At 34.9% G+C, this 14,627-nt stretch overlaps 1 protein-coding gene across 2 annotated transcripts in view; it reads right to left on the bottom strand.

Moving 5' to 3' along the window:
* IQUB (IQ motif and ubiquitin domain containing) overlaps positions 1 to 14,627 on the bottom strand; it is a 40,847-nt gene that overhangs the window by 14,644 nt on the left and 11,576 nt on the right. For both annotated transcript variants that reach the window (XM_088141671.1, XM_007420353.4), the window contains 5 exons: positions 14,435 to 14,602; positions 14,174 to 14,349; positions 13,795 to 13,950; positions 11,109 to 11,319; positions 3,456 to 3,631 (listed from right to left, as the gene is read on the bottom strand). In XM_088141671.1, coding sequence (XP_087997797.1) covers positions 3,456 to 3,631; positions 11,109 to 11,319; positions 13,795 to 13,950; positions 14,174 to 14,349; positions 14,435 to 14,602 — 887 coding nt within the window. The remainder of the gene's footprint in view (positions 1 to 3,455; positions 3,632 to 11,108; positions 11,320 to 13,794; positions 13,951 to 14,173; positions 14,350 to 14,434; positions 14,603 to 14,627) is intronic.

Raw genomic sequence — 14,627 nt, 5'->3', positions numbered from 1 at the left:
TAGCAAAACAGACTGGCTTCTGGCAAAGGAGTGAGAAAAGGCTATATACTCTCCCCTTATTTATTCAACCTATTCAAAATTTATATATTTAGGGAAGCTGGATTGGAAGAAGATCAGCACAATTTAAAAACTGGAGGAAGAAATATCAATAATCTGTGCCATACTGATGACACTACTCTGATAGCTAAAAATATAAATGAACTGCAAGCTCTGATACTGTAATGAAGTCAAGGAGCAGAGTGAAAAGAAAATGGGACTTAGATTAAATATAAAGAAGACCGAAAAATGACAACAGGTACAGCAATCAGCCTTAGAACTGACACTGAAGATAATGAAGTGGTGGATAGTTTCTACTTTTAGGATCCCCTATTAACAGTAAAGGAACCAGGGTTAAAAAATGTGCGACAGATTTTGGTAGAATAGTAATGAAGGCCTTGGAAAAGATATCCAGTGGATGCTGTAATGTATCTACACCTACAAAGATCAGAACTGTGCAGGTAATGGTTTTCCGTGGGACATGCTATGGAAGTGAAAATTGGACTCTGAAGAAGCAAGATAGAAACAGTAATGATACTTTTGATCTTTGGCATTGGAAAAGACTCCTGAGAATACCAAGGATACCTAAGAAAACAATCTCATGTCTCATAGAACAAATTAATTCAGAGCTTTCACTCAAGGCATAAAATACCTGATTAAAATTATCATATTTTGGACACATTATGTGAAGACCTAGCTCTCTTGAGAAGTCTATAATGCTGGGAAAGATGGAAGGAAAGAGAAAAAGAGGGTGATCAATAGCAAGGTGGATGGACTCATATACATTGGTAATGGGTGCACTGTTGGAAGACCTGAAGGACCAGGTTGTAGACAAATTATCCTGAAGAGGGTCTAACTTATGCGATCATTAAGAGTCAACACCAATTTTGATGGCACATCATCATCACGAATCAGCTTATGGCATAATGATGTGTGTATGTGTTAATGTGTGGTCGTGCATGTGTAAAAGACAAGACATGGCTGGATAAAGACCAGGGAAGTGAAAATAATAGTCATTACCCTAAACAGCTAAAACCTTGAACCAAAGTAAGAAGGAAAATTAAACTATTTCAGAGGATCCTCCAAATGCAGTTTGTGATTGAACCAGAGTCTTATAAGCAGTCAGTAAAACCAGAATGAGCTACCAAGTCAGAAGAGATACTTAAGTCTATTTAGATCTTGTACAACCTTTGTAACAATTTAGAACAATGTCAACTTTCTCTGAACACTAGCTTTTTATATCCAGTTTTGTGTCAGCTGCATATTTCATGAGCACCCTTTCACTCTTTTATTTTAGTCATTTAGAACATCTTTAAACAATACTGGACTGGACCCAGGAGGGAACTCTGTGACACACTACTCAACACTTCTCTCCTTCCTGGCTGAAAAGAACCACCAATGAATGTTCTCTCTCTCTGTTCCATTAGTTAGTGATAATTCCACTGAACCTTTATCTCTTCTTGCCCACATTTTAGTAGATATACCCCCTTCTTGTTCTCCCAAAATATCTGATTTCTTAGCATCTGCTGTCATTCAAAACAAAGATAACTGTTTCTTGCAGGTTGAATGTAGGTGGGAGAGAAATTTTTGTTTATTAAACTGGAGTTAACTACTAATACCTCCATCTAATTCTCTCTTTCAGCATGGAATTGGATGTAGAGCAAGGGAGAATTCTTATGGGGGAAATTGAAGGATAGAACTGAAGCAATTTTAAAATTAGAGAAAACAATATTTATCGATCCCATACATTATTGTACGCTGTGCATTTGGAAGTTTCAAAGCTTCTAAGTTTATTTCAAGTATAGTGTTGGCTGCTAGTGACATCTAGAGGTGGATAAGCATCTTAAGATATTTATCCTAATTAAAATAGTAATAATAACTTCTTATTCTTATGTCTTTTTCTTATCCACTGCCCTATTCTTAGAATTATTTGACAATGTTCCAAAGTAGCGATGAATCTGTTATTTCCTATGTAAATTTCTACGTTTAATTTCAGTCTGATGAAATTAATCTTCTTCTAATGAAGAATTCATCTTAAGATCAGGCCTTTGAGTTCATAAGATCATCACTTGGTTATTTAGCCCAAATCATACATGTGAGCAGACTCAGTTGTCCTCTGAAAGAAAAATCACACACAAATAGAGTACAATGCAGAATAACAATTGAAATTTATAGTTCACTTGTTTGGCTTAAAGTATACCTGATAATAGGTCATAGTTTTTCACCCACAATTTTATACCATTGTTAATAGGATGTGAATTCAGTGATATATATATACCAAATGAGGGGGCCATTTAACAGTTTTTGATTTATTAGAATCACAGCTCATTTTACTACTGATCGTACTGGGGTATGGTGACTTGTGATCTGGGCTAAGACAGCCACACAATCAGATGGATTCTAGTAATAGTTTCTGTACCAGACTATACAGCAAAATGCTAACAGTATTGATGGAGAGAAAAGAAACTACTATTCCTTTTCTTTCATAAATAGAAAACAAGCTTTCCTGCATTATTCCTTGAAATAACCAATGGACTTGTCTTTCTCATGGCCCTGGCAGTCTCCTCCAATGTAGTATCATCCAGAACTGTTAAACTACAGCAACATTCTATGTTGACTATACAAGACATGGGCTGTAGACCTATACATCTGGAAAGCACTAGATGGACAGGGCTGTGCTAGAGATTTGAAAAGGAATAGGCCACTGGAAGCTTAAAGATGAGATAAGAAAGGGATTGTCATTGTCTGATATGTTACAATTTCAAACTAACCAGCAACAATATGGTCTACTCAGGAGAGATCAACAGAGAGGCTTTATCAGTTTCTTCATCTGAAGAGAAAACAGCATGGTGGGTAAAGTTAATTTCATTACTGATGATGGAGTCCTCCACTAAATACACAGATGGAAAACTTATTTTACACGTGAAATAACTATTCTTCATGAAAGGGCTTACACAAAAATTCAAATACATATTGCTGGAATGGAGCCAAAAGGGCATGATGTTGTAACAGTGACAGAAATAAGATATCTTAGAATATAAATTCTGGAAATGTGAATGAAATTACTATAATAAATTTACCCCACGTGCCTCTAATGCAGTACTAATTAAAGGTTACAGAGGGCATGGTATGCATCGTTTTCAATAAGAAGATGTAATTAAGTAAATTAAGATGTAAGTGGTGACTTCTCTGTACATAGGTGAAAAGAAATACTCATCAAATTTATGAGTATACATAAAGGCTTTTAATAACTGTACCTAATGAGCCAGTTTTACTGCCAGACATGCATAAAGCTCACAAATCATATCTTCAACTGGTAAGTTAATTACTGTGCTTTTCTTCAGTATGCTGTTAGTTTGCAAATGTTAATTTGGGTTTTTGAACTCTTGGTACACTCAGACAGAAATTATCTCACTGACCTTTTCCAGAAAGGACAGGATTGCTTTTTCCTGGTTCTCTTCTACTGCATTTATTTTCTGTCTCCCAATGGAAGCAATCAGCTGGGTCTCTTTTTCTAAAAGTCCACAGAGAGCTGCTTTCCGTTCAGCTCCAGTGAAAGTGCTGTTGATGCGCTCAAGTTCCTCTTGTCTCCATACTGTATCAACAACAACAAAAAAACATCATTTTTTTTTCAACTCTCATTTTTTGATTAGCCTTCACCAATCATTAATATGAAATGCTTTTAAATTAGTTAGGTTTTAATAAACAGAAGCTATGTGAGCTGCTATTCAGTTGTTCTAAACTATTATTTACTAGTTAGGTGCTCCAAGATACACATCGCAGAAGTCATCTTAAAGTTATTCAAGTCAAGCTAATTTCATAATATGAGAAAATTCTTCTGTAATATATATATACATCCTCTCATGGCAGTCCTGAGCTTAGCCACATGTATTAATACAGCTAAAAAGAAAGCAGACATATAGGTTTCTACCTATGGATAAATAAATTCTATCTCAATAGCCAGATTATGCTTCAAGTAGGACCAACCCATACGCTTTCAGACCAGTGATACTGATGATACTCCTATGTGAGATTATTTTGGGGAGCGGGGTTGCGGAGATAGGCTAGGAAACTTTTTTTTTCTGTGTTTGCTTCTTCATTATGGAATAATCTTCCCTCGGATTCCAATGGCATAGTCTCTAATGATTTTTAGAAGTGCAGTCAAAATCGAAGTGTTCTGTAGAACATCTGATATACAACACTGCCAGGAGTGGTAACTAAAGAGGAACACTAGGTTTAATGGGAGAACTTTTTTATATTTATTATTTTTATGGACATATGTTTTATTGATATGTGGAAACAGTTGAGAGCTCCTGCAGAATTGGTGTCATAGAAATGTCATAGTAAATTAATAAATATCTAGTTCTTACCAAATCACTATCCATCTTATATTTGATCAGGCACATCACAAATTTACATTGCCTTCTGGGACAGTGCAATTTGGAACAGTGCAGTATATATATAACCAAATGTTAAGGGCTAGTAAGCAATTGTCCTTTACCATTTGAGGTCTTCTTTGCAAGAGAAATAGCAAAACAGAAGAATCTGTCTTGCATTTAATTTATTCATGTTTTAGATTTATATCCTGCATTTCAGGAATTCAACGTGACCTACAAAACATTCCCTCCTCCCATTTTTCCCCACAACATCTACCTTGTGTGATAGGATGGCCTAAGCGTAAATGACTGGCCCAAAGTCATCTAGTGAGCTTTCATGGCTGAGGGTGGACCTGAACTTCCCTGTTGCCAGTCCAACATCTTACTACATACCATCCTAAATACGCTCTGAAGAAATGACACACTATTCCAAAAGTTTCCAAATGTGAAGCTTATGATAATGTGGCTCCAAATTGTTGTTCTTCCCCTTTCTAAAAGGAAGTATGGACAGATTTACACAAGACAATTTATTATACAAATGAACAAGGCACCCATCCTGAACTGTGTATGAACTGGGCAGTTATGAATAGTGACAAAAACAAGCTTGTGATGACAAATAGAAACATTGCCCGTGAAATGGGCATTGCTGTTGTCTGTATTTATGATAATCTCGTTAGCATTTTACCTTACAAACCAGGAAAAGGTTGAAACAATTTCTGACATTAAATACTTCTCTTTTTAGGACTATTTTATCCTTAATTAATTAATGTTCTTTATTTAATTGATATTACAATTTTTTTAAAAAAAATACTGTGCTTCTGATGCATTGTTCATTTAAATTAAAAAAAATCTATTTCTAAAAAATAATCTTAAAAGATCCACCACTTTTAAAATAAAAAACACATTGTTAAAAATGAAGCTCACATTTTGGGAATTTGCATATAAAAAGCCTACACCAAAGACCTTTACATGCCCAAGGACAAAAGCACAGTGATTTCTGTAACTTTCCTGGCCAATGTTTTAGATGTTTATATATTAGCAATGTGAACATAAAAATGATTACATACATGTTATATAATTTGTTCTTTATTATTTGGGGGGAAGGGGTAACAAACCAGAAATTTATCTTCTATATCCCTATTATTTTCTATCAGCCTTTTAGGATACAATAAATTGTTAAAAAGTTCAGTATTCCTTTTCCTCTATTTACTTTTCCAAAGTGTGCCAAAGATCAGAAATATAAATATACTATAATCCAATAGTAACAAGTTTGCACTTTTAATTGCAGCCCCTTTAGTTTGCATTCTTAAAGGAGGACTTATAGTATTTAAATAGGGTAAACGAAATAGGGTAAATTAAATAGGTTTTTTGTAAGTCGCCAAGAGTCCCCTATTGTGCGGGAGATGGGCGGCGGAGAAATCCAATAAAATAAAATAAATAAATAAACAACTATATGCAGGATCAATGTTCTTGATTTTTTAGTTTGAGCAGATTCTTCATTAACCATGGTTTGTGTCACCTATCATCAAGTAACTCAGATGTTAATGATGTTACAAGATGCATTATCCTTTTAATGTGTTTATTGATGTGTTGCATTCCTAGTTTTTTTAAATCAATGTTAGCTCTTCATATGCATGATAAGCTTTGTGATTCTCAAAGATAGCAATTTTCTTCCTTGCTACAACCACACAAATACTTGGTAAATTAACTGTGTTCCTAAACTGTTGTAAACTTCGCATCTCAGAACCTATTTAGGTTACAACATTTCCCTAACTGTTCATGGCCAAATTACATATTACATATGTGTCCTTTTCAAGGAGCACAATGGAAATAAAACAGAATGATCAGGTTCCTAAACCACTTTAGGCTGTTGATTTTGGTTGTCCTGAACTTATGCCTTGTTGGGATAACTTCTCTTGTTTTTCTGTAATTCTGCAGCATAATTTTCTATCTTGAATAGCAACCCTCTTTGAGTCCTTTGGTTCTTAGTTTGGGAGGGTAGGAAGGATACCTACTGCTCTGCCAGAGGCAGCAAAATATCTCAGGCTGGCCATAGTGGTTGTATGTCTCTCTCGTTAATAACAGTTTTTGGAGGTTATTTGGAATAAGAGAAAACAAAAAGTCTCTTTTCCTGTTCTATTGTCTGATTCAAGCCACATTCCCTATCTTTTTAGGTGCTTTTTATTTTTAAAGCAAACATGGGCACTCCCAATAATGTCTAATATAGCCAATAACCTAAAACAAAGATATGTTCTCTCCTCTGTACAGTCCTATTTTGTTACTGCTCCAAGTATGTACCAGACTAATCATCTGGAATTTCTGCCATCCACTAAATTCTTATTTTGGCACACCACAATTAATATTGTATAACGAATTAGCTGAAAAAGACACAGAATCTAGATCTGCTGATCTGCTTTGTATGATATACTAAGTTATGTTCTGGATATGCTTAACATCCTCAGATCCTACACCACAGCCAATGATAACACAGTTTTGGTCTGATTCCATCCTCCTACCAGTGGATTCATTTCTGCTGCTCTAGACAAGGTTTTACATATATACACAGCCATCACATATGCGGATTCAATTTAGAAATAAAGTGGTAGCTCTGATTGATTAATCATGCATTTTTTTGCTTGAAACAAATAACAAAAAAGAAACGGAGGTTACAACCAGCCAGTCATCCGCTGCCAAGGCAGCTAAAGTATTGAGTGTAAAGAATGAGGACTTGCAAACTCATAGTTTACACTAAGCTATGCTTAGACTTCATAATATATACTGCTCAATTTTAATAACCAAGTTGGTATGCAGTTGAAGGTGTCTGACAGCCATTAATCTATGCATGTTACGGGTTCCATCACCTAGGGAGATACATTTGGCAGGTCCCAGGCAGCGGGCCTTTTCTGCTGTGGCGCCTGCGCTGTGGAATCTTCTCTCCCTTGAGGTGAGGCTGGCCTCATCACTGTTGAGCTTCCGGAGGTCCCTTAAGACTTGGTTATGCCAGCAGGCCTGGGGACTTCAGGGGACGAGGGAATTAGTGAGGTGGCTCCCTTATTTTTAACTTCCTTTTATTCTCTGTTTTATTCTGTTATATATAGTTTTAATGTATTTTACTGTTTTTAGCTTTGTTGTACGCCGCCCAGAGTCGCCTGTGGTGAGATGGGCAGCTATATAAAGTGATTTAATTAATAAATGAATAAACATGAATCAAGTCAGGCAGATTATGTAACAAAATAGTATCTAAAGTTTCTCACAAATCACTTTCATATTCATCTTTCCAGAACCATTGTTGTTTAGTCGTTAAGTCGTGTCCGACTCTTCGTGACTCCATGAACCATATTGCGCCAGGCCTTCCTGTCCTTCACTGCCTCCCTGAGTTTGCTCAGTTTCATGCTCATTGCTTCAGTGATGCTATCTAACCATCTCATTCTCTGCCGTCCTCTTCTCCTTTTGCCTTCAATCTTTCCCAGCATCAGGGTCTTCTCCAAAGAGATCTCTCTTCGCATCCAGAACCATGTGGACTACTATTCCCATTTAATAAGCAAATGATTAGAGGTCTTGGGATCGAAACGATCTCAACCTATTCTCAAACTTTAAATGGGTAAGAAGTCCGGCTCACTGACGTGGAGCCAGGCATGGAATGCAAGATGCCTAGTGGGCCACTTTTGGTAAGCATAACTGGTGCTGTGGGATAAACCAAACACCGGGTTAAGGCGCCCAATGCTGACGCTCATCGCAGTTTTATCTGATCAAGCCATTTAATAAATGAAGAGCTGAAACCCAATATTGAAAGTTCTTCAAGCATATCCAAGCAACATGCCAGAGCTGTACTGTAAAAACTGGACTGAATGCGCTATCCTCTTGTCAGCCCTACAGAGTAGGCCAAGTCAGGAAACAGACACCACAAGAAATCCAAGAACTCAATTTTATTAATATTGGCTATAGTAACAGAATCTTGAAAGCCTGACAGCTTTTCTCCTTCCCTCACTCTTATACCAAACAGAGTCAAGGTGGGGTAATCTTGAATTTCTCATGCCTTTCCAAGCAAAGTTCATGTTTTTTCCCAGTTATGGCATATTTCTTCAAGGCCATCCCCATACTCCTCTACATCTCTGGACCTTCCTATCAAAAGCTTCAAGACCATAATCCTGACCTAATTTTAAGAAGCTTTTTAAAAAATACTAATTTCAAAAATCTGCTTATTAATGTTCCATTTTCATCTAATGATTCAACCATTATTCTTCCTCAACCAAGTGATAAACAGATCTGTTCCTCTTCTTTAAATAGCAATGAATGGCTCCATGCTTTAAACACCACTAGTATAATTTATCAGGGTCCATGTGAGGGCAGCAGTCACAAAGAAAAATATTCATTCACTGTTTATGGGAAAATTAGTTTCAAAACAGACCTTCAAACTACATAGAATTGGATTTACTTGCAAGATATTTGTATTTCAGTGAGCTACTCTAGCCAAAAAGCTAAATGAGTTGTTAAATCCTAACAACAAATCACAGCTACTTCCACCTCTAAGCTAACCTTCTTCAATCTAGCATGCCCCAGTCATGAATTTCCAACCTTCAGCCATGGCATTTTCATTTTATATAATTTAACGTCTCTCCTGTTTTTTATCTAATGACTGCCCCTTCCCTGTGGACTGTTATCTGCACTTTATAACTCATGTAAAAAAACTACCAAAATGTTCAGTAGGCATCCTTTCACAAACCTCTGGGGAATTATGCACTCATAGATCACTGTCCCAGCTATTTAGCTTGATGGCACTATAAAAACTTCAAAATATTGAAGTTATATTAGGTTAACAAGGGCTTCCTTTAATTAAATCCTCATTTGAAGATAAAACAATTAAGTCACTTATAGAGGAAGCAACCAGTCAACAACGAACAAAAACAGTAGCCAACAAAAATGTTGGGGGCAATCTGAAACAGCACAATTCAAAGACAGTTTATTTCAAGACTTACGTACTGTTTCAAAGGACTCTCACCAGCTACTACTATGTACTCAACAGTTTACATGTAGCAATTGGATTAATGTTCCCACATCTCGCCTGGGCAGCAAATAAGTGTTGCATTGATTTCTGGTAAGCAGACCATTGAAACTCTACAGAAGTAAAAATTGGTACTCTGAACAAACAGGATAGAAAGAGTATTGACACTTACTGTCAATTATTGTCCATAATGCTGAGAAAGATGGAAGGAAAGAGAAAAAGATGACAATCAGTAGCAAGGTGAATGGACTCAATTAGAGCAGCAATGGTGCACTGTTGGAAGACCTAAAGGATCAGGCTGGGGACAGATCACCCTGGAGAGGGTCTATCTATATGGACACTAGAAGCCATCACTGACTTTATGGTACTCACTCACTCACTCACTCACTCACTCACTCACTCACTCACTCACTCACAGCAGCCTATTGTTTACTGATATCCAGTCTGACATTTACAAATAGTGCTAAGAAAGACTGACAGGAATTCACAATGACACTTTTTTCAGACCAGAATCTCATAAGGCTACTTCAATACACTTTTGGATATCACCCAAAAACAGAGCAACTCTTGTTCATAACCAGATCAACAGTTTTCTAATTTGAGAAGATCAAAGGTAGATAACTGGTGATTAAATTATCACTTCAAGGGGTTATTCTTTTAATTCCAGGCAATGCATAGAGGTATTTTTTTCTTATATTATTTTTAAATTTCCCTCTGAAAAACTAGCAAAGTCATGACAGATGATGAATACATAAAAAAAAATCAAATGCACTTTTAATTCCCTATGAGAGGGGTCCTTTGAAAGAGTACAGGTAAACCATGCTTCAATATAATATGCAATAAAAAGGAAGCAAGACCTCAGTATAGAAGAGTCAATAGCACCAAAAATGTTGTAATCATTTAAGCCAATGGTAATCTAACTTAGAAGTATCATATTCCTTAAGGAAACAGAGAAACTACTGTTCGTTTTTTTTTTAAGTTTACCTATTTTTCTTTATATAATAACCCAACACGTCAAATAGAGGTTCCTGCTAAAGTTAATTTTATATTGTACTGGTTTATATTGGAAGCACTAAAAATATTGTTCTCCTTCAATTATAAATGTTTTCATTCAAAACTCTCTCTCTTATATCTGCCACCCTACTTTGCATAGCACCTAGAGCATCTCTGAATATAATAGCTGAAAATAGGAATTTACAGAAACTGGAATACATCTTCTATAGAAAGGGCAAACAGATCTGGGCTCCAAAAATCTGGAAGACCAATAGGTGACAACAAAGATTTAGAGTTTACTCTTTGTTTTTAGTGTCAAGTCATGGTTGTTTGGATTTTTGCAGATCAGATCTGGTAATCCTAATAAGAAATAATTCTAGGATTACAGCTAATAGCAATTATCCCTTCTTCTTTTTCTTGATTTAAGCCACTTAATTAATGATATGTCTTTTAAAACAAAAAGTATGTTAGCAACAACAGACACTTCCTACAAATAAAGAAGAGAGACTTATTCAGTAACATTCGAATAATGGCTACAATTCTGAAAAGGTCTGAAATTTTGCTGATCTGGATGAGATATCCCAGTTTAACTGGGATTTCTCAACATTGGCTATAGTACTGCATCTAATCAACTATAAATTACTGGAAAAAATGGGACAGCTTATGTTTACTTATTGGTAATGAAGGAACTGGATACTTACATTCTAAAGCATGATAAAGTAATTCAAAATCATCCTTTGTTTTAGGATACAGTCTTCGATTATACTCCCTTAGCAATTTTATTTCCTTCTCTCTCTGTTTTCTTAGTTCTTCTTCCCTTTCCCATTCCATTCTCAACCTTAATTGTTCTTTTAGTTTGTTTACAAATTGAATAGCTAGCCATCGCCGATAATAGGTTTGTATTACAATTATCTATACATAGGGAGAGGGAACAAAGGGCAATATTTAGTATGTAGAAAGTGTAAGGTTCTATAATATTTCAGTGTTTCTGCTAAGTTCTGTCAATCAATAGTTCATAACACACTAGCAAATTTTAAGTAATCACTAGAAAAGGACTTAACCACCAGCAATATCTGAATGGCCACCATGCAAAATGCTGGCGGCCATCTAATACGCTTCTTTACTTTAGAAAATCTTCAACTCATTCTTTGGAACAAGAATGAGTAAGTAACTATGATTCAAGAAAACCAAAACTGCCCTCCCATTATCTAACACTGGAAAAACACGTGTTTAACTGTACTTAAAATTTTGTTCATTTTTAAGATAAAGGGGCAGAATTTGCATAAAAGTTAGAGCTCTAATAGGGAATGGAGAATGCCAAAGTTCATAGAAATCTGTTTAGGACATTTCAAATTGTTGGGATCTTGGTGGTCAATGAGCTTGGTTTTCTTCTTGCAAAGTTTTGTTGCCAAATTATGTAATATTGTCTGTAATGTCATCCTTAACATACTGTTCCTTAAAGTGTTGTAATTTTCTTGCTTTCAATGAAAGAAAAACAAATTTACAATAAAGTTGGATTATTATGAGGGATAATGCTTTCTAAATAACATAAAAATTAGGGCTTGAGTTTTCAGACTACATTCCTTTACAATCTGCAAGGCTCACTCTGATTTGAGAATGGGTGTAAGAGCTAAAAAAGCATTTTCCCCTCCTTTTCTGGCACAGCTGCTGTGGTATTACCCAATTATCAACTTGGGGCCAAAACCTGAAATTTTGAATCAAAACAGGAAGGAATGGATCCAGTCCCACCTTCAATATGTTAAAATCTATTCCAACTTGCCTTGATTTGGGTGTCATCCTGAGTCAGAATATGATAGTCACTAGATTTGTGAAATGGGAGGGAAGAAAAGCCTGTCATTTATTAAAATAAATTATAAACTCTGTGAAAAAGTATGTTACAATCTGATCTTTAGTACAACCACTACTATGTTCAGTGATGCTTAATTTGTGAAGGACTGCAGGTATAAAGAGGGGGGCATTGAGAATGCTTATATATTGAAATAGCTTGCTTATGTATTCTAATTAAGTTATATTTTGTTCTCAGTCCCCCATTGCAAGGTGAGAGAAAAGCAACATTTGCTAAGTAGTATATTTTCATTGTTATATTTGTGAATGCCTCAGGTGCCAAAGTATGATACCTGCAAGGTAAGAGATCCTGAATGGCAGCATCCTAACTGATGAACACAAAGGAAATGCAAATATTAAATATTTCAGATGGCAAGAAAATGTGAAATCAATTTAAATCTATCATCACTTTTTCTAGAAAAGTTTTTGGACATTTCCTGATTGCTTTCATCTCACAGAGCACTTGAAAATAAATCCTAAAGCACCAGTGATTCATAGACCACAGTCTAAGAATCAGTGAAAGGCTGAGATGCTCTGCTGGCAAAAACAAACAAATAAACAAGCAACACTATGAACTGTTTTAAATGGACTTTCCAAGTTCTTTGACAAATAAAAGAATAAACAAAGTTGACCATAACTTTAGTACTATATATAATATAAATATTTTCAAATGTAGCTTTCTACCTTCTCATTTGTTAGAATATTTAGAAGAAAATATTTCTTCTAAATATTCTAAATATTTAGAAGAAAGTATTAAAAAGAATTTGGAATTTGCTTTGAAATGTAAGATTCAAATTTTACATGTCTGAAACACACTGCAATCTCAAACACGCACACATACACACGAATACTCAGAAGAAGATATGATACACCAAACTGGGGGAGGGTAGGAGGCATGCTGTTTCTTTAACCGACCCAAATAACTTGCTTAACTGATTAGATTTAGCTTCCAACAACTGTGGGCTTATTTGGAGCTAAGCTAACTTGCAATAGTGTTTCAAAAGATGTAAAATGGAGTCCTTGTGGAGTCAGTGATATATAAATGTGATTAATATATTGGGTGTATGTATGTATGTATGTATGTGCATGTGTATATATATATATATATATATATATATAAATGTGATTAATATATTGGGTGTATGTATGTATGTATGTATATAAATATATATATATATAAATGTGAATAATATATTGGGTGTATGTATATATATATATATATATATAAATGTGATTAATATATTGGGTGTATGTATGTATGTATGTATATATATATATATATATAAATGTGATTAATATATTGGGTGTATGTATATATATATATATATATATAAATGTGATTAATATATTGGGTGTATGTATGTATATATGTTATTAATATATTGGGTGTATGTATGTATGTATGTATGTATATATATATATATATATATATATATATATATATGTAAGCTCAATTTAGATTAAGGGCTTTAATCACAGGGAAGTGTGCAAAATTGCAATCTTTTTGTTCAATAAGAATCATTCAGTTGACTATATACTTACTGCCCTAAGTCGTCGTGCATGATATTCTTCAGCTGTCACATACTGTTTTGGTTCTATAAGCTTATCAGTGATATTTGACACATAAACACCAATCTTCGTCATTTGTGTAGAAGTTGTATTTCTGGTCTGTTGTAATTTTTTTCTTTCTACCACTGTCTAGAATTAAACAAAAGTTTTAATTTTAAGAAGGTTGAGCATTCTGTATGTAAATTAGTTAAACTGAATCAAAAGCTAATTTATGAATGCATTAAATTAAAAAATATATAGAATTGTGGAATGGAGTTATTTAATTATCAGCTTCTAACATACTGAACACATTTAACTTCCAAATCAGTTTTTCTTGCATATATCTCAGGGTCTCATTCTTTTGTGAACATACCTGTGTTGACCTACAGAACTCTTCATATTCTTTTTCTGGGTTTTTTTTGGGATCTGTCTGTGATCCTGCGTTATGGTATTCTATGCCTGTTTCCTTATGTCTAAATCCACCCAAGAATGGTTTCTCAAATGTTGGCCTTTTAATTTCTATAGATACATCCTGAAATGTGTCTGGCTCTGTTCAAATAAAACAGTGTTGTTAAATTATACCCAACATTAGGCAACATTTAACCAGACTATATACTTGAAGATTGTTCTTTACCTGTTTGAACTCGAACAGTTATAATATCAGGCATATAGAATTCTTGCAGGAGTTTGTATGCTTTGATTGGAAAGTTTTCTTCATCCAGTGATAACATATCAAATTGTATTGTCCCATTAGGCTGCACACCAAGACTCCAGAGGGTTTCATAATTTTCAATTATTCTCCCTAAAAAGAAAAAGAAAAATGATTA

Source organism: Python bivittatus, unplaced genomic scaffold, assembly GCF_059951505.1.
Source record: "Python bivittatus isolate LINGU-HERP-01145 unplaced genomic scaffold, Pbiv_v1 ctg000330_np1212, whole genome shotgun sequence".
Taxonomy (NCBI): Eukaryota; Metazoa; Chordata; class Lepidosauria; order Squamata; family Pythonidae; genus Python; species Python bivittatus.
The sequence above is the reverse complement of the archived record's forward strand: the minus strand, read 5'-3'. Positions and strand labels throughout refer to the sequence as shown.